The 24,281-nt window shown below is 47.4% G+C and overlaps 8 protein-coding genes across 8 annotated transcripts; 4 read left to right on the forward strand and 4 right to left on the reverse strand.

Moving 5' to 3' along the window:
- Positions 1-452: 452 nt before the first annotated feature.
- Positions 453-2,855, reverse strand: BKA55DRAFT_672931 (X-domain of DnaJ-containing-domain-containing protein). Its single transcript, XM_046198013.1, has 3 exons — positions 2,341-2,855; positions 974-2,271; positions 453-927 (listed from the first exon to the last, which is right to left on the reverse strand). The coding sequence occupies exons 1-3, from the start codon at positions 2,444-2,446 to the stop codon at positions 757-759; spliced, it is 1,575 nt and encodes a 524-aa protein (XP_046053038.1). The 5' UTR covers positions 2,447-2,855; the 3' UTR covers positions 453-756.
- Positions 2,856-3,135: 280 nt separating this feature from the next.
- On the reverse strand, positions 3,136-4,162 carry BKA55DRAFT_536172 (uncharacterized protein; the record flags this gene model as incomplete). The annotated part of the gene is made up of 2 exons (XM_046189789.1): positions 3,136-3,582; positions 3,632-4,162. The coding sequence occupies 2 exons, from the start codon at positions 4,160-4,162 to the stop codon at positions 3,136-3,138; spliced, it is 978 nt and encodes a 325-aa protein (XP_046053039.1).
- Positions 4,163-5,841: 1,679 nt separating this feature from the next.
- On the forward strand, positions 5,842-7,831 carry BKA55DRAFT_560510 (isoprenoid synthase domain-containing protein). Its single transcript, XM_046192103.1, has 4 exons — positions 5,842-6,167; positions 6,224-7,277; positions 7,329-7,490; positions 7,544-7,831. Exons 1-4 carry the CDS (start codon positions 6,112-6,114, stop codon positions 7,658-7,660), a joined length of 1,389 nt encoding a protein of 462 aa, XP_046053040.1. The 5' UTR covers positions 5,842-6,111; the 3' UTR covers positions 7,661-7,831.
- A 1,016-nt stretch (positions 7,832-8,847) lies between these two features.
- Positions 8,848-10,345, reverse strand: BKA55DRAFT_503965 (peptidase S8/S53 domain-containing protein; the record flags this gene model as incomplete). The annotated part of the gene is made up of 4 exons (XM_046187055.1): positions 8,848-9,017; positions 9,075-9,270; positions 9,324-9,626; positions 9,686-10,345. 4 exons carry the CDS (start codon positions 10,343-10,345, stop codon positions 8,848-8,850), a joined length of 1,329 nt encoding a protein of 442 aa, XP_046053041.1.
- Positions 10,346-15,202: 4,857 nt separating this feature from the next.
- On the forward strand, positions 15,203-16,555 carry BKA55DRAFT_560517 (S-adenosyl-L-methionine-dependent methyltransferase). The gene is made up of 3 exons (XM_046192104.1): positions 15,203-15,359; positions 15,416-15,903; positions 15,969-16,555. The coding sequence occupies exons 2-3, from the start codon at positions 15,435-15,437 to the stop codon at positions 16,172-16,174; spliced, it is 675 nt and encodes a 224-aa protein (XP_046053042.1). The 5' UTR covers positions 15,203-15,359; positions 15,416-15,434; the 3' UTR covers positions 16,175-16,555.
- Positions 16,556-18,649: 2,094 nt separating this feature from the next.
- BKA55DRAFT_536176 (uncharacterized protein) lies at positions 18,650-20,614 on the forward strand (the record flags this gene model as incomplete). Its single annotated transcript, XM_046189790.1, has 2 exons — positions 18,650-20,303; positions 20,355-20,614. The coding sequence occupies 2 exons, from the start codon at positions 18,650-18,652 to the stop codon at positions 20,612-20,614; spliced, it is 1,914 nt and encodes a 637-aa protein (XP_046053043.1).
- Positions 20,615-21,029: 415 nt separating this feature from the next.
- Positions 21,030-22,567, reverse strand: BKA55DRAFT_276351 (PIG-M-domain-containing protein). Its single transcript, XM_046185492.1, has 3 exons — positions 21,750-22,567; positions 21,422-21,698; positions 21,030-21,369 (listed from the first exon to the last, which is right to left on the reverse strand). The coding sequence occupies exons 1-3, from the start codon at positions 22,454-22,456 to the stop codon at positions 21,085-21,087; spliced, it is 1,269 nt and encodes a 422-aa protein (XP_046053044.1). The 5' UTR covers positions 22,457-22,567; the 3' UTR covers positions 21,030-21,084.
- A 159-nt stretch (positions 22,568-22,726) lies between these two features.
- BKA55DRAFT_276316 (Translin) lies at positions 22,727-23,843 on the forward strand. The gene is made up of 3 exons (XM_046185491.1): positions 22,727-23,044; positions 23,099-23,116; positions 23,169-23,843. Exons 1-3 carry the CDS (start codon positions 22,851-22,853, stop codon positions 23,737-23,739), a joined length of 783 nt encoding a protein of 260 aa, XP_046053045.1. The 5' UTR covers positions 22,727-22,850; the 3' UTR covers positions 23,740-23,843.
- Positions 23,844-24,281: the final 438 nt, after the last annotated feature.

Here is a 24,281-nt window from a genome sequence, read left to right on the forward strand (position 1 = left end):
TTTCAACAGCGTTTTGCTTCCCAGCGGCTACGATGCACCATCGATTCCACCTCTCGAACGATCTTCTCTCTCCCAAAAGGAGCACCACCACAAATATTCGGCCTGGACAATCGTTACATATACATACGCCCTTCGGAGATTTGGGCCTTTTTGATTTTCATTTGTCGCCAAGAATTGTGCTTTTTTTTTTTTTTTGCTTTTGGATACATACTATGTATAACAGATACCCCGGAGGAAGTTTCCGCGCCAACCTGGCGAGTCAATAAGATGGAATCATTGAAGGAAATTGCAGAAAAGAGAACCTGACCCGGGAATTGCTTCTCAAGCTTCCCGCGAGACAGTTACCTCAAGTTCCAAGATCGGATGCGTAGGAAAAACTAGATAGTTGCCAGAAATAGGAAATGGATATAGGATATCAGGAGATGAAACTCCAATCTTCAACTCAACTTCATCATCTGACCTGTGTTTTTGATCTATGTGCATACACCCGGATAAGCAACGTATTTGAAGTTGCCAAATAAACGCCGTCAGATTTCATAAAGGGGGGAATAGTGTCATGAAAATTATATCTAAATCAATGCCAGTCATCCTCGATCTATAACATCCACCAGTCCAGCATGCAAGCCGCCAAGCAAAGTCCATCATGTTGATATCCGCCACCATTTTCAGAGTCCTCAAACAAGTAGGTCTTCTTCAACCTTGCTATGTTGTCTTGTCTCTACCATTTGCCAACTCCCCAGGAAACTTCGTTCCTGCTTAGGGTGTCGTAGCGTGCTCCTTGTCTTTGGATTCCTTGTCCTTGCTGTGGAAGGACTTGCGGTCCTTCTTCTTCTTGTGGTCTTCCTCCTTGTCCTTCTTCATGGCGGCCTCAGCGACGAGCTGCTCGAAGACGAGATAGTCACCCTCCTCTTCAGGAGATCGCTCAGCCTAGATGATGTTAGTGTGATTCGGAAAAATAGGACTTGAAACATACCCGGATAAAGACATCACCAATCAGGACCAGAGCCTGCGCGCGCTCAAGTCGTTTGTTGAGGTGGACCTTCTTGTCGTTCAGAATGCTGTCGCAAACCTCGCGCAGGACGCTCTGGATCTCGAACTTGCTGCCCCTCCATGCGGCAGTGAGAATCTTGCCAGTCACACGTCTCTCATATTCAGCACGCTTCTCATCAGTCCAGTCCTCGCCACCCTTCTCCTCCATCTTAGCCATATCCTCCATGGTCTGTTGAGCATCGATAGCGCTGCTGATAGTGTTCCATGTCTCCTTGACGAGTGTGCCCTTGTCACGAAGTCTGCTGAAGAAACCACCGATACCAAAAAACTTCTGGCTGCGGAGCAAGCTGGAGGCCTTTGAGACATATGTTTGACCGATAGCGTGTAGGATATCAATTCCGAAAGATTCCATCTTCAGGTTCTCGACCTCGAGACGCATCTTCTCCTGGAATGCCTTGGTCACGTCAGGACCCTTGTCTGTCTCTGTCCACACGCTAAGCCGGTCGAGAAGCTTTCGGGCGAGGGTATCGACACGCTCCTGGCGAATCTTGGCGCGCTCCTTCTCGTATGCTGCCAGCTGCTCTCGCTGCTCCTTGGTCAGACCACCCTTCTTCTTCTCCTTGTGCTTGAGTTCCTCCTCTGTTAATTCACCCTTGTTCGCCTCTGCATCAAGAAGGTCCTCATGAGACTTGTCCATCAGTGCGGGTCGAAGAGGAATCTGGGTTCGGTTACGAGAGCTCGACGAGGGGGCAGGCGATGTGGCATCGGTTCGCTGAGGGGTGTCGGCGGAGAGGCCAGGGGCGGGCGCGGCAGGTGAAGCGGGCTTGGTCTCCTTGTCGTTGTTGACAGAAGCGGCAGCATAAGGCGGCGGTGGTGGGCCTGCTTGGTGCTCTGCAGCGGCAGCGGCCTTCTCCTCTGCCTTCTGCTCTTGCTCCTTGAGGCTCTCCTTCTTGGCATCTTCAGTTCCAGGGAAATCCTCCTCGGCTTGCGCAGCCGCAGCCGCTTCAGCAGCCGCAGCTTCTTCCTCCTCCTGCATCGTAATATCCATGGTTGCCGTGAGGTCCTTCATGAGACTGATCTCACCGATCCAGTCCACGAAGGCCTCACCTCCGAAGATGGAGCTGAAGAATTCAGCTGGATCGGCGAAACCCTCCTGCGGTCTCGCAGAGTCCTTTCCGAACTTATCGTAGGCTGCGCGTAGATCGGAATCGGACAGGACTTGATAGGCCTCACCGATGGCCTGGAACTTTTCGTGGGCGGTAGGATCATTGGGATTCTTGTCTGCGATGTGACAGATGTTTAGTTCTCCGAAGTGCTATGAAGCGGTAGAAGTGAGGCACAAGAGCGAACCTGGGTGGTGGACAATAGCCATCTTGCGATAAGCCTTCTTGATCTCCAGCTCGGTGGCCGTGGGCTGGACGCCCAGAGTGTCGTAATAGGCGGTATCGACGACCATGATGGAAGATGGTAATGGGTATGCTTGGTGTTTCCAGGTTCCAGGTACTCAATCTAGGGTACAGGTCGTAGGTAGAGAATATGAATGGTTGACGTTAAGGTAGGTTAGTAGATATCAACTACTAAGATAGGTTATGGGAGGAGGAAAAAAATTGTTGCAAGCAAGAAACGATGGAAATGAAATGTTGATGATGGCGTCGGATTGCCTAAACGAACTAAGGTGCCTGCCAGCCCACCCCAAGCTTGGCTAAATTGCCTTGGCGGAAATTTCCTGGCATTCAATGATTAACGTAACGTATTCTACAGCGCCTCTGTATTTACGCAAGCTCCCGTCCCTGCCCTGCCAGTGGGCGGGAGGTAAGAAACTTTCCGTTTAGGCTTCGTGCCCAGCCCAACGTACAGTAATGTACCTACAGCCCAGCGCCAGCCTTTTCTAGCCCAGAGAGAGGGGTCTCATAAGGTAGAGAGCCAGGGCTACGTAATGGTGGGGCTATGCTGGAATAGACATGGATAGATGCTACTACGGAGTATGGAGGATGTGAGAAAAAGACAGATGCTTCTTCTTGTCAAATAGCATTAAGACAATATTACCAAATATTTAATAGAAAATAAAAGAAAATAAAACCCTATAATTAAGTTCTCTGATTATTGCTATAAAACGGTTTTTAGCGTCTATCCCCTTTTATTTATTCATGGGCCTATTTTACTACTCTTCATTCTTTTACAACAGTTCCGAAGAGCCTCTTCTATCCCAGGGATATCCGGATACCCCCGAATTTTAAGAGCATCTTGCAGCTTGGTCATATCCAGTTTGCAATCACTCCTGTAGACCGCCTTGGCATCCTTCGGGTTTATATCTGGTGGCATCGTGAAACTCATTTTGGGATTAAATTCGTCCCGTAACAGAACCAGCGCGTTGTAGGATGTAGTTGTACCCGGGTTAGTGAAGTTGAATGTGCCTGTCACTTCATGTCTTGCTAAAAAGACTGCAGCAGGTAGGACATCGTGCAAAACCGACCAACTGTTATGCTTGTTGCGCGCGCGCTCAAACTTATCAAGAAAGCCATTAAAATTATCCCAAATAGGTGAACGAAGGCGTAGAACGAGGGCGTCTTTTTCGTGCTTGCGTGCTAGATACTGGCCATTGCATGAGTTTGAGCAAAGTCAGAGATGCCACTGTACTAACTTGTTGAAAATCATATGTAGTACGAGAGATTGGATGCAGTTCGAAGTTTGGCTCGGCGTCTTCTTTGAAACCACTGTCGTAGAAACAGTTTCTCTCATCGTGTCGATAGAAGTTTCCGTTACTGAAGAATGTGCAATGGATCTTCCGATCGGCGCAGAACTCTAGGATGGATGACTTCGTGACAGTGTCTAGAGGCTTTATCTCGCGTGGGGTGGTGTCCTCGATACCATCCACGGCATCGTCGATATCATCCACGGTATAGTCGATATTATCCACGGCATCGTCGAAGACGACAAAAACGTGAGTTGGTGGGTCTGCTTCCAATGCCGCTATACATGTTGCTAGAGTTGTAGCCGTGCAATGCCTGTATTGATGATTTCCCTTTCTGAGCTCCGCTTCCAACAGGGTACTGAACCAAACTGTTTTAACAGTTCTCAAGATCACGAAACTGAGGAAACTGAGCTCACTAAGTTGCGAAGTAGCTTGTCCAGTGACCTGTGGCAGCGTGGGTTTGTTGGGCGGGGAAGGCATGCTGTTGTTGATGCGAATATAACAGAGCTCTCTGGAAGGTTATATCTCGAGGTCCAAAGTAGAAGAATGATGCTTTATGAGAATCAGAAGTCAAGGAGAAGAAGAATGACAAGTTTGACTTGGACTCCGATCGTTTCCAGGTTGGCCCCTTCCCAATATACGGTTTCTCCGACGTTGAGTAACAGCCACTAAAAGGCACATTCTTTGCAATGTTAGAAAGAGGACCCTAACAACAATTGAGTCGTGGATCTGGATTCTAGCTTGCCCTCCTTTAAGCACAAGTGAAGGCAGCAATAGAAAAGCACCCTGAGAAACTTGGAAATAGAAGTGAACATGCTCTTTTCGTACTGAAACAACATACCTTACCTACCAACCTCACCCAAGTTGGTCCCACGGTTCATATTGACTTCAAGAAGATATGTTCGCTTCATCGCGCAAATCTTCTGTGAGTTATTGGAACATCTGAAAGCCTCTAATACCATGCACTTGCGTGGACGTTGTTCTCAGAATAGAGCATGAGCACATTCCAGATCTAGAACTTCCGAGAGGTATCACTCCCAGAAACAAGTCTCGAGCCTTGCTTATCATTCATTTTCCTCTAAACGATACAGATCTGAAAGCCTTTCGTGTGAGATTTCATGGCAAGACGCAATTCACGTGTTGTGCGGACTGTATCCTGATCAATGATCAATATAAGTTTCCAGGATATTCAGACGATAAGAGGGGTTTCCACCATTTTGAGTGTTCGAGTTTTAACAATATCAATTGAGTTTAGAGGCTCTTGGGCCTGTCTTGTGCCATCTTCATATCACCTAAGTAGGTCAGGCCAGTGAGCGCCGTATGTCGTTGCAAACCTGGTGGCGTAAGGTTCAGCTGACGGCGCCTCGGGGTGCAAAGAGACCTGGTATATCAAATGAGGTTAATTGCAGAAGATAAACCGTCAAGGCTAAGGATTCACCTCTACTGGAATTCTCCAATACTGGTCTTAGACTTCTGTCACTCTAGCGGCGTTGGATAAATCCGGCTGGGCGGTCAGGAGGTCCGGATCGTTTACATGCATAAGGGTCCATGGATTGACCAAGCCGCTGGTAATCTTAGATCTAGACCACATTAGACTTGGGAGACGTTAAGATAGAGCAATTCTATGATCTGTCAACAGCTTGTAAAGTTCGTCGAATCAAAGACCCTGTGCGATAATGAGGCCAGATAGTTGCGGAATACTGAATTCTAACACCCACAGTTTGAGAGAAACAATCAGAGCTCAATATGTATCCCAGAAGTTATGTTTCACCGTCTAGGACGCCAGCTTGCTTGAATGTTTCGTCTCAACATTCGGCCTGAACACACACCATTACGGCGTTCGGACCGGCATTTGAATTGCTATTCGGGGGCGGAGTTGTAACCGGAGTTCCGGCTGATTGACAACCTGCAAGATCCGATCAACTGTAACCAACCTCCGGATGCTACCCACTTGTTGCTTAAGCGCAGATCAAAGATGGGAGGCCTGGAATTAATTGATGACTTGCAGTGTGACGAAAGCCTAATCACAATCAGGAACCAGTCATTGAACCCGAATACGACAATTAATGCATGTAACGCGGCGCTTATGCCCCTATCGGCACGATCGTTCTACAAGGGTCAGCAGCACCCACCCTGCCAGGCGAGAAATTGAGCTCTGTGCATAATTTGTGGATTTATCCGGAGCGGAGGCCATCCTCTTATTTTGCTTCTCCCATCTGTCCTCTCGTCTTTCTTCTCCAAGCATCTGGTGGTGAGAAAATACACCCAAGACGTTTCCGGGATCTGGTCGCAACTTAATTGATATATAACATTTGCTTCCTCCCGTCTACCTGACCTTGTACGTCTGTATCAAGACGTGCACTGCTCAGTTCAAGCTCTCACACGCTTCACCTCTACCTCTCCTACCCCCTCACGCTACCACCGCCAAGATGGGTTACCTCTACTACCTCTTCCATCCTTACCAGCTTCGATCGATCATTCAATGGTAAGTCTCTGCCCTTTCGCGCTCACACCAAAAGAACATGCCTAACATTGCTCCAGGAAGGTCTGGCATGATCCCGTCCACCAGCGCGATCCCAGCACAGAGTCCCCAGAGCTAAAAGAATGCTTTCGTTACCTCGACATGACAAGTCGCAGTTTTGCGGCTGTCATTCAAGAGCTTAACCACGAACTCCTCGTCCCCATCACTCTCTTCTACCTCTGCCTCCGTGGCCTAGACACCATCGAGGATGACATGACCATCCCCCTAGACAAGAAGGTTCCCCTCCTTCGAAACTTCCACATCACCATGGAAGAAGATGGTTGGCAATTCCATGAGAGTCAAGAGAAGGATAAGGAGCTGTTGGAGCACTTCGATGTGGTCATTGCAGAGCTCAAGAAGATCAAGGCCCCCTACTACCAGATCATCAAGGACATGACTCGCAAGATGGGCAATGGTATGGCTGACTATGCCCAAAACGAGGAGATGATCAAGAACGGTGTGCAGACTATTGAGGAGTACGAGCTGTACTGCCATTACGTCGCTGGTCTCGTTGGCGAGGGCCTAACGCGTCTGTTCGTTGAGTCAGAGCTGGCTAACCCCAAGCTTGCTGAGCGTCCTTCTCTTACCGAGTCAATGGGTCAATTTCTCCAGAAGACCAACATCATTCGAGATATCCACGAGGACTGGCAAGATGGTCGAAGATGGTACCCCAAGGAGATCTGGAGCCAGCACGTCGAGAAGTGGGAAGATATGTTCGACCCCAGCCAGCAAACAAAGGCTCTGGAGTGTGTCTCAGCGATGGTTCTCGATGCGCTGAAGCACAGCGAGGAGTGTCTCTTCTACATGGCGGGTATCAAGGACCAGAGTGTTTTCAACTTCGTCGCTATTCCTCAAGGCATGGCTATTGCGACACTGGAGCTCGTCTTCCGTAACCCTGAGGTGCTCAAGAGGAACGTCAAGATCACAAAGGGCGATGCCTGCAAGATCATGTTCGACTGTACACAAAACCTCTACACAGTATGTGAGGTCTTTAAGCGATATGCTCGACAAATCGCCAAGAAGAACGACCCTCGTGATCCCAACTTCCTTGCCATCAGTGCTCAATGTGCAAAGGTCAGCTTTCCCCTTAAGCATCTCTGATATCCGTTCGCTAACAAGTTCCAGATTGAGCAATTCATCGAGACTCTCTTCCCCAAGCAGGACCCCAAGAAGCTAGCCGCTACACAGAACCAGATTCAAAACAAGGAGCCAACCATGGACTCTGGCGAGGCTGTTGTTCTCTTCGGTGTTGTCATTGCAGCTCTGGTCTGCATTTCTGGTCTTATGGTACGCCAGCCCCATACTCTCAAGGCCGTACTCAACTAACACCCGATCCACAGATCGGTACCGCTTGGTTCTTCGGAGCCAGATTCGATACTATCTTTAGGGAAGCCAGCGTCTTCCTACCAGGTGGCGAGAAGGCTACCCCCATGATCACGGGTCACGAAGAATTGTAATATTATGCGCGCCGATCTGTTTTGCTTTGTTCACGGCACGAACGTTTTTAACGATATCCTAACGTACATACCATATTTAGCAATGGTCCTCATATGACAGGACCTGCTCAGCGGCATATTGCTCGGCTTTATACTCTTGTTTAATACTACCTGCAGCGGCGCGATACAGCGCGCGTTGCAGTTCAAGTTTCGTCCCGTTCACCCACTGATGATGTTGTCTCTTGTCTTGAAACCCAGCTCAACTCCTGCACGGATGTCAAATTGCAATCGAGTCCTTCCATGACTATGATTGTGCCGAAGAAGTGCGAAAATTAAATATCTCTTTGCTCTTGGTTTCCGCCTCACGGCGACGTCACGCCACAAGTCTGTCTCAACATCGTAGGATGCCAGACTGGTGGCGGCGAGCAAACATTTCATCCTTTTAGAAATTAGTTCATCTCTGATTCGACCCGTGTTTGGCGATACTTGCTCCTTAGGGACGTGCTATTACTAGTAAGGCATGAAATGCGTCCGGGCAAGGTTTCACCTTTGATGCTGTTGGTGCGACATGCTGGTACACTACTGGCGGGACATGCCTTAGCCGATCTTTCATCGACGGACGTGCCCATCATTCAGGGGTTTTGGTTACATCGTCCTGCTCTTTTTAAGGCATCAAGGTGCACGGCAGGCTAGAGAATGGCAGGAAACTTTGGCCTTTAATCCTGAGAAAATACTTAGATAAGTTTAGGATAATTTATAGCAACTTATCCTAAATTATTATGAGTTTAGCAGGCTCTTTGACTAGTTGTTTTCGGCCCCGATTCGGGGTCCTTCAGTCTTCTGATACCCCGAGGAGCATGAATCTTACATTCACTAAGTGGCGTACGTCAAACTTGTCACTTCATGCACTGACAGTGAAAAGCAAATGGTAATCTAGAAGGTCTATAATGCCGTTACGTACCATCTATACTAACAAACACGCTCGGTTAGACCATTTCCAAGCCTCAAAGAAAACTCCTGACACACATGACTTGAGATGATTCATAAATGACACCCTAAATTATATCCCATACATACACGAGGCATAAATGGTTCAGGTTTGTACGGTTAAGTGGCCAATTATCCTGAAATATTTTTGTGGTATAAGAAAAATTCCGCTTTCCCTCGTCCCTGGTTCCCTAATTGATGCTGCTGCTGCGATGATGCTTCTATTGGTTGCCGTTGTTGGCGATGTTGTCGGTTGTGCCTTGGACATTGTTTCTGACCTTGGCACCGGTCTGCCCAGCGAGGCTCTTGATGAGGCTGGCGACCTGAGCAGGACCATCGAGCTGCTGGAAGCCCATGAGGTAGGCGGCGAGACCGGCAACGTGAGGAGAGGCTATGAAACATGTTAGTTTGAGACTTGACTTAGTAGAGGTAGGGAAGTAAGACATACCCATGCTGGTACCGCTGAGGGTAGCGGTGTCAGTGTTTGACTTGATACCAACACTGAGGACATTAACACCGGGAGCGTAGATGTCGACCTCGGGGCCAAAGTTGGAGAAATCAGCACGCTCATCTGTGGTGGCATCAATAGCACCGACAGTGATGGCGTTGGGGGCAGAGCCAGGAGAAGTGAGGGCAGTCTCGCGCTGTAAAAATTGTTAGCCGGGTTACAGATCACTCTAGATAGTTGGTCACTTACGTTCTCGTTACCGGCGGCGACAACAGGGACAATGCCAGCCTTGAAGAGAGCCTCGATAGCACGGTTAATGGCCTGAGAGAAGTCACCGCCAAGAGACATGTTCATAACAGCCTTGCCGACTCGGTTCTTCTTCTTGGCGTCGTCGATGACGAACTGCATGCCCTGAAGGACACCAGAGTTGCTGCCACCGCCTGAGGCGTCGAGAACCTTGACGGCAACAAGATCAACCTTCTTGGCAACACCGAAGGTAGCACCACCGATGGTACCAGCGACGTGACTGCCGTGACCATTCTCATCATCATCCTATATATTCAGTTAGCTTCGTCTCTTTTCTGAGTGTTCACGACTCAATGGTCACTTACAACATTGTTAATGAAGTTGGCTCCGAAAGTGGCACGGCCCTCGAACTCGCTGTGATCAATCTTGATACCAGTGTCGACAACGTAGGCAGTGATGCCCTCACCAGCGGAGTCGTCGAAAACGTAGGTGTCCTGATTGACCTTGCTGTGAGAGAGACGGTCAAGTCCAGGGGGAGCATTAACTTGAGCAATAGCAGCATTAAGTTGAACTTTAGTATCAGCCTCGATGTATGCAACCTCATCGGAGTTCCAGAGATCCTGAACCATAAGATCGTCGGCATCGAGAGACATGGCACGCCACTTGTTCATGCGGAATGACTGAATTGAAGTAGACATGGCCTTGCCGATTGAGCTTCGCTTGTTGAGGTTTCGCTTCTTGATAGCGGCAGCAAAGGTAGCCTCCTTGGCACTAATCGTATCGTCGTCAAAGGTATCATTGTACACAACGATATATCGGTTAGGAATGACGTTGAGAGCATCGGGGTTCTTGAGCATAGGTCGAAGGAAAGCGCTAATTCCCATCTTCTTGTCGGCTTCACCTCCAAGGCCACCTCCGATACTGTCGGCCATATCACCCAGAGTCCCAGCAACATCAATAGGAGCGGCGGCAGCAAAGGGAGCTGCAACGAGCAGGGAAGCGAGGAAGGTTCTTAGGAGAGCCATTTTGATAGATTTATCGTTCGTTTTGTAGTTTAAATTGTAAAATATGTTGTTGAAGTGAGAGAAGTGAAGTGGTTCCAGCCGTTTCACTCAGTTGGCAGCTCGATCGTATAAATCGAATGTCGAAATGTAATGAAGGTAAGCTTTGAGTTCGAAACAAAGCAACAAAAGAGTGCTATTAGAGGAGTTGTGCGATCAACGCTCCTCTCTTGTTGTTGAATAAGGATCGGTCGTGTTAGTTCGCAAGTTCGCGATACACTGTTCAGTATAACAATGAAAGGATGGTGATTAACAAGCTAAATGGGACTGTCTAGCAGCACAAAGAGGGAAAGGAAATCAAGGGAAAGGAAGAATGAGAAAATAATGGAAGACTGAAAAAAGACGTCTTCCAACAATGAATAAACCGAACAATAGAATAAGAATGGCCGCCCAGCAGCTGACAATGGGTGGGAGATGTGGGTTTAATAGGAGAAAACCGAACAATAGAATATCGGCCTCTCACTGGTGGCTTCAACATGTTCAGATCAAGCTTCGCTGCTTCAGGAGGGAGCCGCAAGATCCATGGCGGGGATGAGGCGCTAGGGGCCGTGGATCCAGGGCTTCGGCGCCAGGGACAAGGGCCTGGAGGTGTTGTTTAGTTTAGTGTGCTGAAGCCTGTACGACTATAGTCGCCAAGTCAAACGCCTGGGCCTCACTCCAAGAACCCCTTGGAACCATCAAGATTTTCTGTTTTCGGTGGGGTTTTCAATGCTCATGCTTGCTCAGCCAGCTTGTTAACTTGAATCGTCAGCTCTGCCACAGGAGCTGGGGATGCGAAAATCTGGCACACTTGCGGTGACATCGAATCGACGACGAAACCATAATTGCTTTGAAGCAGTTATAATAGCGTATGTAACTGTATGGGCATCTGATCGATAGCCATCACTGATTGGTATATCCAAAATTGGCGTTTGATTACTGATTCTCAAAAGCAACAATCATAACCGCAATAGCAGCACGTCCCTTGTTTTTTTTCCGCAATGCGTTGGGCGAGAAGAACCGTTGTCGTTGCCCACAACCCGCAGACCCAGTCAAGTACCGCCAATGATACGCAGCAAATGCCGCCTCATCACTGTAAATCAAAGAGCTGGCGCGTCACATGTAGTACAGTAGTTGCACTTAGCTAACGGTCAGTGCTTTGAGTGCTGGTAGCGGCACGATTAGCTCATCACTATCCGTAATCTTGTTGCCTTTAAGCAAGAGGCAGAGAAAATCCGAAAATCCAAAAGCCTCCATCCAGGGCATATGCGAGGATGATCTCGGCCGACTCCTGCCATCAGCTAGTCTTTGCATCACATCCCAGACTGTCAAGTATCTTGAAATGAATCTTGCCGGCCAGGCCAAGACCCAACTAAGAATATTACCCATGAACAATGCACATTAGCAATATCACAGCGGTTTTGTTCCTCAGTTGAGAAAGCGTGATAATGCAGTACGATTGGCGGCCAGTACTGAATCTCAATGTCACATCATCACGGAAGATCCACTCACTGGAAACCGGCCAAGCCCTTCCAAGAATCGGCGCTTGATGACCCCTGGCCTATCCCTGTCAATCCCAAGTTTGAAACAAGTGCCGCTAGGCTTTGGCGTCTGGAGCTGCCAGGCACAAGTCGATTTGGTTGGCTGCTGAAGTCTCTTCCCACGCGGCGTCTTATATCCAAACGACGCTGATTCGAAGCGCCGTGTTAACAAACGCTAGATGTCTCCAGATTCGAGGTGATACGTGTGCAAATAGTCTTTGTTTTGTTTTGTCTGTCGTATGTCGGAGAAAAAGTTTGCAAATTGTTCTAGCGTGCGCCCCTTTGCAAGATCTTCTCAATGGCTCAGTGTCGCAAATACAGAGCCAAGGGGTTGTTTTGGCAATCCTGAAGGGGCTCTAACGGCCGAATACAACGGACGATGAGTATCGTGGGGGGTGCTAACCCCGGGCTGTCGGGGATATAATAGGTAGGGCGCCATGCAGGTCACGGGCTAAGCGTGTCTCGGAGACAACCAGGGAGCAAGGTACTGTATCGAATTCTGGTGTGGCTCAGCAGGTGAAGGCCAGCGAAATGACCTAAGGGCATGGTTCAGCAGATTTGGTACTGATCAAAGAAGTCGACCTTCTCGAACAAGGCAAGCAGCTAAGGGCGATTCACCTGATTTGTGTCATCGATCATGGATCGTTATTTTGATTGGGACGACACTGGATAAGACCAAGGTTGGCACGGTTGAAACACAACCAACAAGCGATGGCCTCGGTAGAACTCTTCAACTGTGGAATCATTGTCTGCGTTTGGGAATAGCTTCTTTTCTTCACATGTTTGAGTTGAGTAAGGTATATTGGCAGTGATTTGGAAAGCGATGCCCTTGAGGTAGTTACTCATGACTAATAACACAAGGGATCACTGAAGGGAAGGAGCGCGCTTACAGAACCCTCCCTGCCAAGCGACCTATCAAAGGCTATTTTCTGGGTCTAGTAAAACAACAACTGACAACATATGGTTACCTCACTTTTTGTTAACACAAAACACAAAGACACATCAAAACCGATGATCGTCTTTTTGAGTCGGGCCTTGACATGTTTTGAGCTGACGAAGTTCTGAAACTCGCAGAATCGCATCTTTGGAGTCTAGATCGTGGCGAGACGGACTTGACACACAGACATCCTTGCCCTATATCATCCATTGTCCACTGACGGCCCAGTCATTCTGCCGGAAAAACTGCCATATGTACGACACTACGGAAAAGCGGCAAGTGATTTATGTACCGCGGAGAGGCTCTTGCTCAAATGTGGTTGATCTCCATTATCAATCATGGCTTCTTTTCACCTGGACGATGATGTGTCATTCTGGCCTCCACACAACACGGCCCAAGCCGGAGATTGAATGACACGGCTACCTTCCATATTCTATACGCATAAGTATACACCGCCTTCTATGGTTTCATAAGTGATCAACTATTGGGTTGAAACCCCATGTGACTGTCTGTTTAATGTTGCCAAGGCCATATCAAATTTCCGAAACCGTATTTCGAGACTTGAAAAATGAAGCACAAGGCAAGTCAACACTGCTAGACACGCATATAGAAGGTCAACATTGACCCTAGAACTCCCAAGACTAATAGCTGAGAACTTATGCGATTTCTTTTTGCTGTCAAAGCTGTATGCGCACGGGTAGTAGTCCAACTGTAGTTATCATAGTCTGCGCTTGATGCGGATGGTTCTCATCCCTACAACTTGAGGTCTTCATTAGCTCAATCTCCCAAATAACCATAAAATATATTCCCTTAGGACTTGACCTTATACTTCCAAACATTTCTTTAACCATAAGTAGTTTCGGAAGTAATGTTTCGTTGTTTGACAGACGAAGTTTCAGACATTTCCTACACGAACCCCTTTTCGGGATTAACATGCTTCTAATCATTCTTCGGTGTCCCTCTTTTGTCTGATCGACACAAGATCTAATGCAATGAAAGAAAACATGCATGTCATCCATTACGTCCACAATCTCGACAGCACTTTCGCTACCGATTTATCCACCAATATCATCCCATGACTCCATTCGAGGCAGCTCTGCACCATTCAGCCTTGCCCTCAGGTCGTGGAGTATTACAAATCGAATCTGACACATCCTCCGTTCCAACTGATCAAAGAAGATCGAGGTTTGAAGTTTTCAATTTGGAATCATAAAAGTCTAACTGTTGCCGAAGCGTTTGTGCTCCTTCTCCAGATCAGCCAGGCCAATTTGGCTACATCTGTTGAACGCTGAAGGAACAAATCGACATATCTACTCGATGGATTCGCAGTAAAATTTAGGCTATTGTCTCTCTTGTCGATTTAATGGCCTATGCCAGCTGCCTCTAAGACATGTTGCACTACAAAGTCCTCGATAATATTTCACAGCAAAATGCAAAGGATCAATGCAATGTTGGCTTGGCCTAAATCTGGCCCTTGGAGGAATCAGATAATGTCATTTGTGAAACTACTAGCTCTTTCTCAGAAACGTTTGGGTCTTCAATTCGTATCATTTTCAATAGCCTATGTGGACTACAGTTAGAGTGTTTCAGTTCTCTCTCTGAGTCAATCAGCTACAGTCTTCTGCCTTGTGGAAGAAGCATAGCCTATGATGCTTTTGGATCACGTAATTTCAGGAAGATCTTTATCAAGACATTTCTATTTATTTCGAAACTGGGGAAGCTAGGGCACAATTTACAAAAGAAAAGGTAACCCCCGAAGCCCAGGTGACCGAAATCCTAAACCAGCTTTAGACGACTTTATTATAATAAGTCCTAAGCTTTGACTGTTTTTTTCTTCCTTTTTGTATCCTAATTAAAGGTCTTAAGTCTCCTAGAGGTTACAACTTCGAAAGCGGTGGTCAAGATCAATATTTCGCTAACAAATAAAAGACCAACCTATAATCTGCGACTGAAACTAAATTTGTGTATATAATCTTATATTACTAGACTCCCTATTATCGAAAAGGTTTCCAACGCCCTGGCTGTCTGTGTTTTAGATGTTTGTCCAACTCCGGGGATGTAAAGAGAAGTGAAAGTGTTGCAAACAGTGAACTGGATTAAATTTCAAGATTTGTTCGAGAAACGGTCCTTTTCTCTATCTGTATACCCGAGTGAAGATTTACTATCAAAAAAGAACCATGGGTATTAATCAATGGCTAGATGCCTATTAAGACAGATATTCCTTGGTAGTACAAGCTATCTGGGAAGTGCAATGATTCATGAACGTTGATAGATTTGATACACCGCGGCTTTCCTACCTATGTATCTGCATTGCTTCTATGACTCAACTTCTACTGTCTTCGAGTGACTCAAGAAAAGTATATACCGAGTTCGGCATCGGTCGATAACTTCTGACGCCGAGGAGCGGGGTCAGCTTCTTCGACGCCTTCCCATGACTGCAGGTTCCACATTGATTCCTCATCAGCATCAACGGATATAAACATCGGCTTCAGCCTGAGTCCGACTCTCGAATTGCATAAAGGCCAGACTTTTCCTTGAATCGATTAGTGATTCTGTCTCACATAACTATCGGTACAGTTGCCTATCGAGCTCCAATATGCCTGATTACGCCTCTATCGAAACAACTTTGGCTTCTATAGCCGCAAGCTCTCAAACTATCGAGCTTCTTCGAGACCTTCACAAGCAAGCTCTCGACGAGCCTCCCTACGTCAGCACAGATGGACCTGCCTCTACCGCACTCGACAAGTTTGTCGCATTGGACCCCGACAAGTGCGCCTATGTATACCTCCTTCTGCGATCTATGAAGGCACGTTTCGTTGTCGAGGCTGGGACATCATTTGGTGTTAGCACTTTATACCTGGCTCTGGCAGTTTCTCAGAATGCTGGCTCGCAGCCAGGCAAGGTCATTGCAACTGAGAATGAACCTACCAAGGCTGTTAAGGCTCGCAAGTATTGGAGTCAAGCTGGTGATGATATAGAGAAGTTTATTGAATTACGAGAGGGAGATCTGCGAGAGACGCTCAAGACTGATCTGCCAGAACAAGTGGATTTCCTACTCCTAGACAGTGAGTCAGCTCCCGCAACGATAAAAGGATTCTTCTCTTGTCCAGTATTACTAACCATAATGCAGTTTGGACCCCTCTGGCTCTGCCTACACTCAAGCTTGTCAAGCCGCGCATGAAGCCAGGCGCTACAGTAGTTGCTGATAACACTGAGGCTGCCAAGGCAGGTTACAAAGACTTGATGGCTTATCTAGAGGACACTATCAATGGTTTCAAGATCACGACGGTTCCATATTCAGGCGGTCTTTTAGTTGCTGTGTATCTAGGGAACTAAGCAGTCCTTTCACAGATCAAGGAGGGCAATATTATCCAAGAATCATGTAAATTGCAATTTCAGTGAACCTCTAGAGTAGTACCTATTATCGACGTATGAGAGCCAAAAGATTGGTAGTAACTTTTGATTGAAGTCTATTGAATGTTGATCATTATTCGTTGATGATAATCGGAGGTTGAAAATGAAAAACATTGATTGGTCCTTCTTTAAGAAATTTGAGACGTGCTGTATTGTACTGAAGACACCAACGAAGTTTTCCCCATAAGACAAAAATATTGGATGTTGATGCACTTTAAGAATGTGTGATTCCATGATTTAAGAGGTGGAGATATGAACTCGGCATTTGCTTATGGAGTATCTGCAAAACCGTGGTTATTTATGACAGGGATCGTCATGCAGAAGATCATCGGCAGTTGAGGGAGATCATGAATATGTTAATATTCTTCAACAAGTTAGTATGCAAAGAAATTATTACCCTCTTGACAATGCATTGCCTCTTGGTGTACAATCACTCGATGTTGAATGACGACGCACGGTAATATAGGGTACGCGATGACGATCAAAATTTGATGCTACCTTAAACATGGCACCATGATCAAGTGACAAAAACACTTGGACAATTTTATGATGAGTTTAGAAGACTTTTGATTGGTTATTTTTAGCTATCTAACTGAAGATCTCATGCCTTTTTGCTCTCTAGGGACAGGGCACATCATAATATTAGATCGAATGGCATCCCAAGACAATCAATTATGTTTCAGACAAAAGACTCACCTCATCTGACTGCTCCCTCGAATAAAAAAATGGCTCTTGGAATGAATTGCTGAGAGTGTTCAAGACTAACGAATCGATAACGCATCAACAAGAGGAGTAACGGGAAATAAGCAAAGCCGAGGAGAGATCGCGCCTGGCGCGGCGCTAGCAGATGAACAACTTTCAGGGTCTTGCAGGGGGTCCGGGTGGTTCTTGTGGAAATCATGATGCGCTGGCTCGAGCGAGAGGCTATTCTGGATGGAAGAATCTGACGATTGGGTGCAATGACATGATAAGTTGCTGATTCAGTCGGTGCTTAGTTACCCAAGCTACCAAGGCAGAGGCTGGACTGAGGACTTTGGTCACACATTTGGTCAAAGTGAGGCGTCGGCTTAGGTGGATTGGATGTGATCCATGTGTGATTGATGGCTGGGCTGGGCTGCGAAGAAGAGAGTGGAGGTGCTAAGGTTTATCTACTGACGCTGGAGCCGTTTGTTACCAGATGAATGAGATAACAAAGATTAATTTGGTTTCCTTTGTTTTGATCGTTGCTAGAGAACCGTTGCTGGTAGGTTACCTGCAGTTACAACCACAATTCCATAAAGCTGAACTCCCACATGTCTTGTCTTGTCTTTTGCTGTGGAGATCCGTTGCCGCTAAGCACGCGACCTCCACTAGGTTCTTTGATAACGATCCGCCGTGGACAATTCTTGTGCCAGCATAAACAACATGCAACTGTACTTACCAAAGAAGCAGAGTCATGTGCTGTGACGACGTGGCCATGACGGGTACGGTAGTATCAATGCCTTATCTTGAAAGGCCGCATCAGAATGGGCGGGTTGCAATACGAGCATGCACATTTACAAGGCTATGTAAGACTTTCACTGCCACTCACGACAAAACAAGACCTGGGCTGGATATACGCTGCAGCCACCCACGCAATCTAGGCTTGGTTGAGTAGTGAGACGGGCATTGAAGGGAGAGACAATAAAGATAACTATGAGACTCGAGTTAGTTTAGTTGCTGGCAGAGGGGGGTACTCAGTTGTGGAATAATAACAACAAATAAATAATCTGTAGCGAGGCAGAGTGAGGGGAGGGGGGTCTTTCGCTACCTATGCACCTCAGTTAAGTGCGGTGCGGTGCAGTGCAGCAGCAGCCGCTAATCAACGCCTCCCATTTCCGATTTCACTCCCACTCAACGGCTGGCTGGCTCATCTTCCTTTCCTCTTCCTCCCGTCCTTCTATTTTCCATTTCCATTTCCATTCCCCAATCCTTCTCTACCTATCTTCTTTTCTGCTTCTCCCCTCTCTTTTTACCTATTCGAATCTCAATCTTACGAAATCACCTCTCATCGCCTTTATCTGTGACCGTGGAGTTCATTTCGGGGTTCCCATCTCATCGCTTGTCGTATCGCAACCCATCATATTTCCTTTTTTTATTACCATTCCCCTCCCTGGAGGTCAATCACCTGTTTCTCATCCCTCCCGTTCCCTCTCCCGTTCGTCTGTGTCCACCGTGAACCAACCGAAACTTTGGGGGCTCAATCTCCAGCCCTTGAATCTTGTGGTGCCGATAACTTCTTTCTCATCCTTCACTGTCAACAATAATCTGCTCCTCTTCATCCAACAACCACCGCTGCATCCTGTATTCGAGTGTCATCCTGCAACTCCGGCCCTGACCTTATTGAGATGCACTGGGTGCCGGCCTTGGAGCCATCTTATGGAGAACCTGGAATTGCAATCAGATACCGATATCGATATCGATATGGGAGACTCTATCAGTGAACATATGGATACAGCCGATGACGGCCACACCGGCCCGCGTGCGCCTTGTCCTACCTCTATTCCCCCATCCGCCCTTCTGCCTATCCGAGATAGTTATACGTCACGAAGGAACGACCTGAGCGATGATCGAGACGATGATGCCGACTCCGATACAGAATTTGCCTCCATTATGGCATCGTCCATGTTGAACGGCATTCTCAATACCGCTTCCAACCCTGTCTCTCCCGGCTCATCCAGCCCTTCTCACGATCAAGCCAAGACATCCGATTTCGTTCCTCCGACGAGACCGAGCAGCACACCATTTCCTCATCCTGATCGCCGACACTCCAAGCCATGCTGCTTGAGCGGTTCTCCGCATGGCGCCGACCACGATACTCCCACTGATTCTGCTGCTTCCCCCGATAACGAGCCAGTGGTCCTTCCTCGCCCTATAACCGACTTCAATCAGCTGCCAATCGAGGTTCATGAAGCGATACTAGATCATTTGTTTGGGTACCGAGTTTCCGCTACATCGCGAAGTTCAATGGCCGTATCGAGTATTACAAAAAGTTGGGGAACAGCGCTTAGACATTCGAGGAGAAGGGAATTGACGGAGTTGGCACTTGTGAGCGATGTTTGGCGGATTCTTGTTCAGCAACGGCTCTATCGCCATATCAAACTCAAAGCGACTGTCGACTGCTTGGAAGATGCTATGGTTCACCTTGCTCTGCACGAGCACCTGCAATCATATGTCAAGCACATCGAGGTCTGGTTCCCCGTTTTCCAACCGACCTATGGACCCGTCGCTCTATCGAATACTCTGACGCTGCCTACAGTCACAATGGAAGGACTGACTAACGCGACATACACTTTACCTGGTAACAACTGTACCCTTGAGCAGGTGTTTCAATTTGTTGGACAGACTCTACCCCAGGCCAGAGTTTTGACCTTAGAAGGAGGCGAGCGACGCAAGGCACCGAGAGTTCTTCACTTTCCCGAGCAGAGGATCGACCCGGCCATCTACAAGCCTCTGCCTGTTCTTGAATCGGTACAGACGCTAGTCACGAGGGGCCAGTGGAATCTCATGAGAGACGACCAGGACTTTGCAACAGTTCTGAATGCTTTGCCAGGTCTTTACGAATGGCAGGGTTCTTATAGTAAACCAAAGTCCAAGAGCTATATTACTATGGCCGAGTTTCTCCCAAAACTCCCACGTCACATCACGAATTTGAGTCTTTGCCTCGAGAGCGACTATCGTCGGGAGGGAGTTATGCCACCCTTCTATTCGAAGGTCGTACAGAAGACGCACATTTGTGCAAGGATGGCCGAGGCGTTACCTTCGTTAGAGCATTTCGCCTACACCGGCCGTGTTTGTCACCACTTTTTCGATGTGGCTATGCGATCAACCGACCCACGAACTTCCCGACTGAAGACTCTGGACTTGACGGTCAAGAATTGCTGCCGATACAACACGAGCTTCCACGAGGCTGGCTCTGGCATTCAAGATATGGGATTCATTGATGCATTTGAAAAGTTGGTACTGTCAGCGATTCGATCATTGGAAAAGCTCAAGGAAGTGATTTATCTCAGGATTCGGTTTGTTGATCTTGGTAAGTTTATCCGCAGCTCAACCTTGAATTCCTCATTAACATAAATATTAGACTCCGTACTGCCTCCTCTCAACCCATTTTTCATTATGGGCAAGGGTGCTTGTTCTGGCGTCTGGAGCGAGAGGATTTTGGCCGAGATGGGTCGCGTTCGCCCCGATGTTCATTTTCCAGAGTTGAGTGAGTCCTTTGGCAACATTGTGTACAACAAGGACGGAAGAATGGTCATTACGCCTGACCCCCCGAAGACGAAGATTGCATCGCTCAAGCTGTCGAATTACCGATCTCTCGCGACAGGCATCACGATTCAGTGAGAAATACATGCCAATACGGCAACATTGTGGATCATAAACCGCAGAAGACAACCAAAAGATCGATCTAGCTCGATTGTACATATGATACATCACTCTTTTTGTTTTGAGACGGCGTTTAAGGTTTGGAATTATGGAAAGGAAGCTGTTAATTGAACTACATACCCAGGAGATGGGGAGTTATGAGGGCGCATGTATACATGGGAATTGCTGGCATGGCTTTACTTGGCTTTGAGAAGAATTTGCTTGGGATCTGTTGAAAAGTCACGAACATGGAAGAGAATACGGCGAGGTAATTATCTCAGGGATGCGAGCTTCCATATACCCTCTACGATACTGGCGATTTGGTATTATAATCGATGAATAAGATTGTCTGAATATTTATGCTATCTTTCTCATCAATAAAATATTCATGCTTACTATACGCTGGCTTTTGTATTTCCAATTTTCCAAGGGTGGGCATCAGGAGGCCGTTATTCGATGTGGAACTTAATAGTCGATCGTGTGGACTGAGCAGCGCCGTCACTAATGATGACACCCAGAATCCAGCAGTTAACCAAGAAGAAGCCAAGCGAGGCAAGCCAAAGGCCGGGGAAGAAGGTACTGATGCCGAGAAACTCGAGCTGGTAACCCTGTTGCAACCAGGCAGCTTGGGAGGCTATCCAGAGCAACAGAGCTGAAATGCCGAGCTTAGGGTTACGCAGGAAAGATGAGTTAGGGAGATAAAGTGGTAGGAAGATCATGTACCAAAGGAAGTACTGATAGTATGTTAGTTAATGGACGGTCAATACGGGAATGAGGGTGACTGACCTGGGAGGTACAGACTTTGTTGAACGTAACAAAGGCAAAGGTCTGAGCCATCATCGATGTCGCAAGATCGCGCTTGGCGAGAGTGAGAGGAATGAGAACGCAAGATAGGAGAAGTTGAGGGAGGAAAGCGAATGACTCGATACGGAATGAAGGCGCAGCATCAGCGGGAGTGGCAGAGGTGAGATACAGCAGGACATTGTAAGGCGAGAAGTTGTGACGGTGGTCGATCCTTGTAACATGATGGAAATAAGTATGAACAAGGAAAGGAGTCTCATAACTGTGACTCGGTCAGTTGTGCTGGCCCAGATGTTAGTGTGTGAGGACTTACATGGAGAACATGATGAGATTGAGAATCATGAACGTTATGAGACTGAGAAGTCCAAACTTAAGGCGGTCCGGCGTGAAGAAGCTTGAGATCGCTTCCTTGTATGATGAAGGACGAGGAGCAGGCTTTGTCTCTTTTCCCAAACGTGCATCGTCCATCCACCATACAATAGCTGGTGCATAGATGAAGGGGTATATCTTGAAGTGAACCGACAATCCAAGAACGATCGCAGCAAGACTGAGTCTTCGTCTCTCAACAGCCCATAGCAAACCCATCGTCAACACACCCAAGAGGCCTTCTGAGCTCCCACGGGTGCTGATAGTCGCTACCATAGGGTTCCATAACCACAGTGCAGAAAAGCCTCCAGCTGTAGCTTCATCCATACCCCTCCGTCTAAGCACGCGCAGAATAAGCCATCCCGCCAAAAGATCAGCCGCAGCAAAGACCAGCTTTCCAAAAGCGGAGAATCGGACGGTTGGTAGGAGCAGCCACGCGAGCAGAGGCGTGTAACGATATGTATCGCGAGCATATGGTGATGAGCCTTCTGCGACAAAGCGGGAAGCGTCGGTAAAGACAAGGTAGTCGATGTCTGTGTATTTCAGGGCTGAATGGGCATCTTGATAGAGGCCGTAAAAGAGAAGAACGAGGCGGAGGAAGAGAGATATAGTGAAGAGTGGCGTTGTGCGTAGGAAGGGGGTTATTGAAGGCATTGTGAAGGTTGAGATGAGATGAGATGAAGATGACAGTTGGCGGTGAGTATATGCGTGAGATGAGACGGTATGTAGAGGGACAAAGGCTTAGAAGACCATAGCTTATAACAGAGTATGCCCTCTCAATGTATCTCGGTTTTCTTCTTATTCCGATTCACCCAAAAACTATTGTTGTGTGCCACTCAATGGCAGTTTGCTGATGTTGAGTAACGAGCAACCCAACTCAAATTGAGCTGCCTTCCAAAGATGGAGAGCTCTCTCTCTCTCCACTAACAAATTTCACGTCATCCCTGCAAACACGCACTAACAAATCAAGACCCGCCCCAAACCAACCTCCGACATCATCAGCCACCATCTTTTTTATAAGCTGCAGTTCTCTAACAATCGAATCATAATGTCGGGCGGTGTTAAGAGAGATCGCGACGGCAATGCTCGTGTGAAGAATGCGGGCCCGCCGAAGCAGGCTGGGCCGAGGGGGAGGTTTCATGATATGTTTGAAGGGTTTCGTGATGAGCTTGATGAGCATCATGATCGACGGGAGAGGATTGTGAAGGCATCGCGAGATGTCACTGCCCAGAGTAAGAAGATGTAAGTTTTCAAGACTTAAGTTTATGAGTGCAAGCTTTTCTAACCAGTTTATAGTATCTTTGCGCTTCAGAGGTAAGCAAGCTCATAAAGTAGATCTCAGTGAAAGTCTGCTCACACATCACAGAGTCAAGCATCTCAACAAAGACTTCCCTCATCACATCCAGCAAGACATGGATACACGTCTCGAAGAAATTTCCAAACTCCTCAAGGGAATCGCACCAGATGTTCAGAATGTCAACCGCTATCGCTACACCTTTTCCCTCCGCTGTCTCGAAGAATTCGTCGAGGCTCTCTCTTTCGCTCACTACCTCCGCCACCAAACTCTCATCACACCCGCACAAGCACAAGCTGCTATGCCCAGCGATATAGCCCTCACGCCAAATGACTACATGTTCGGTATCTTCGATCTATTTGGTGAGATGATGCGCTTTGCAACTGTTACAACAGCTCAGAATGGTGAATTGGCTGGTGATGGAGGACGAAATATCATGAGTGATATTCAAGAGCTTGGGTGTGAATTTGAGATCCTGCCTGATGTGCCGACGAAGGATTGGAGAGGAAAGATGGCCGTGATGAGGCAGAGCGTCAAAAAGGTTGAGAGGTTGGGGTATGGACTTGTGGTGAGAGGGAGTGAGAGGCCAAAAGGTTGGGTGCCGGATATGAAGGATGATGCTCCTGAGCCTGCGTCGCCATGAACATTCAACTTCAGCTCATAATGTAAGGAAACCGGGCGTTGGCTGTTGTCGGGATATGATATGCTACGTGGTTGAGTTGCTAGAGCTGGCTGCTCTGATATCATGGCCAATTTGCTTAAGGAAAACAGCTTGATACAAAAGATCACTTCAAGATATGTTTCTTTTTATCCCGGAGCCTATTCTTTCATGAAACGATAGTTTACCTGAAATGAAAGTGCCAGCTCTGGTGTGTCCACAATTGCTCGAATCTTTGAACAATGGAACTTCTGAGCTTTGGCACATCGATTCCATTGAGCTAAAGATTGGTGGTGGACAAATGAGAAATCACATTTTCTGTAAGGGTATAAGACAATTGAATCGATTGACCCTGCATCGCCTATTGACATTCACGGGAACAATCATTGTCTATTCAACGGCTGTCGCCAACTGGCAGCGATTAAGCAATAACATGAGAAGGGAACGTGCAGCAAAATACATTGTCATCCTTTAGGGCTCTTTAGGGTCAAATGAAGGCACCAATATCACCTCGTCTTCTCTTCAAA

Source organism: Fusarium redolens (genome assembly GCF_020744475.1).
Source record: "Fusarium redolens strain MPI-CAGE-AT-0023 chromosome Unknown BKA55scaffold_4, whole genome shotgun sequence".
Classification (NCBI taxonomy): Eukaryota; Fungi; Ascomycota; class Sordariomycetes; order Hypocreales; family Nectriaceae; genus Fusarium; species Fusarium redolens.

What these genes read in the sequence shown, in the direction of transcription:
- BKA55DRAFT_672931 (XM_046198013.1), bottom strand. Translation starts at nt 2,446, where the DNA reads ATGGTCGTCGATACCGCCTATTACGACACTCTGGGCGTCCAGCCCACG. An exon ending in GGCTATTGTCCACCACCCAG is followed by an intron (nt 2,272 to 2,340) that starts GTTCGCTCTTGT and finishes GTCACATCGCAG; the next exon opens with ACAAGAATCCCAATGATCCT. An exon ending in TTGGTGATGTCTTTATCCGG is followed by an intron (nt 928 to 973) that starts GTATGTTTCAAG and finishes AACATCATCTAG; the next exon opens with GCTGAGCGATCTCCTGAAGA.
- BKA55DRAFT_276316 (XM_046185491.1), top strand. Translation starts at nt 22,851, where the DNA reads ATGTCGGGCGGTGTTAAGAGAGATCGCGACGGCAATGCTCGTGTGAAG.
- BKA55DRAFT_276351 (XM_046185492.1), bottom strand. Translation starts at nt 22,456, where the DNA reads ATGCCTTCAATAACCCCCTTCCTACGCACAACGCCACTCTTCACTATA. An exon ending in AATCTCATCATGTTCTCCAT is followed by an intron (nt 21,699 to 21,749) that starts GTAAGTCCTCAC and finishes ACCGAGTCACAG; the next exon opens with TTATGAGACTCCTTTCCTTG. An exon ending in ACAAAGTCTGTACCTCCCAG is followed by an intron (nt 21,370 to 21,421) that starts GTCAGTCACCCT and finishes ACATACTATCAG; the next exon opens with TACTTCCTTTGGTACATGAT.
- BKA55DRAFT_560510 (XM_046192103.1), top strand. Translation starts at nt 6,112, where the DNA reads ATGGGTTACCTCTACTACCTCTTCCATCCTTACCAGCTTCGATCGATC. An exon ending in CTTCGATCGATCATTCAATG is followed by an intron (nt 6,168 to 6,223) that starts GTAAGTCTCTGC and finishes ACATTGCTCCAG; the next exon opens with GAAGGTCTGGCATGATCCCG. An exon ending in TCTGCATTTCTGGTCTTATG is followed by an intron (nt 7,491 to 7,543) that starts GTACGCCAGCCC and finishes CCCGATCCACAG; the next exon opens with ATCGGTACCGCTTGGTTCTT.
- BKA55DRAFT_560517 (XM_046192104.1), top strand. Translation starts at nt 15,435, where the DNA reads ATGCCTGATTACGCCTCTATCGAAACAACTTTGGCTTCTATAGCCGCA. An exon ending in GGATTTCCTACTCCTAGACA is followed by an intron (nt 15,904 to 15,968) that starts GTGAGTCAGCTC and finishes ACCATAATGCAG; the next exon opens with TTTGGACCCCTCTGGCTCTG.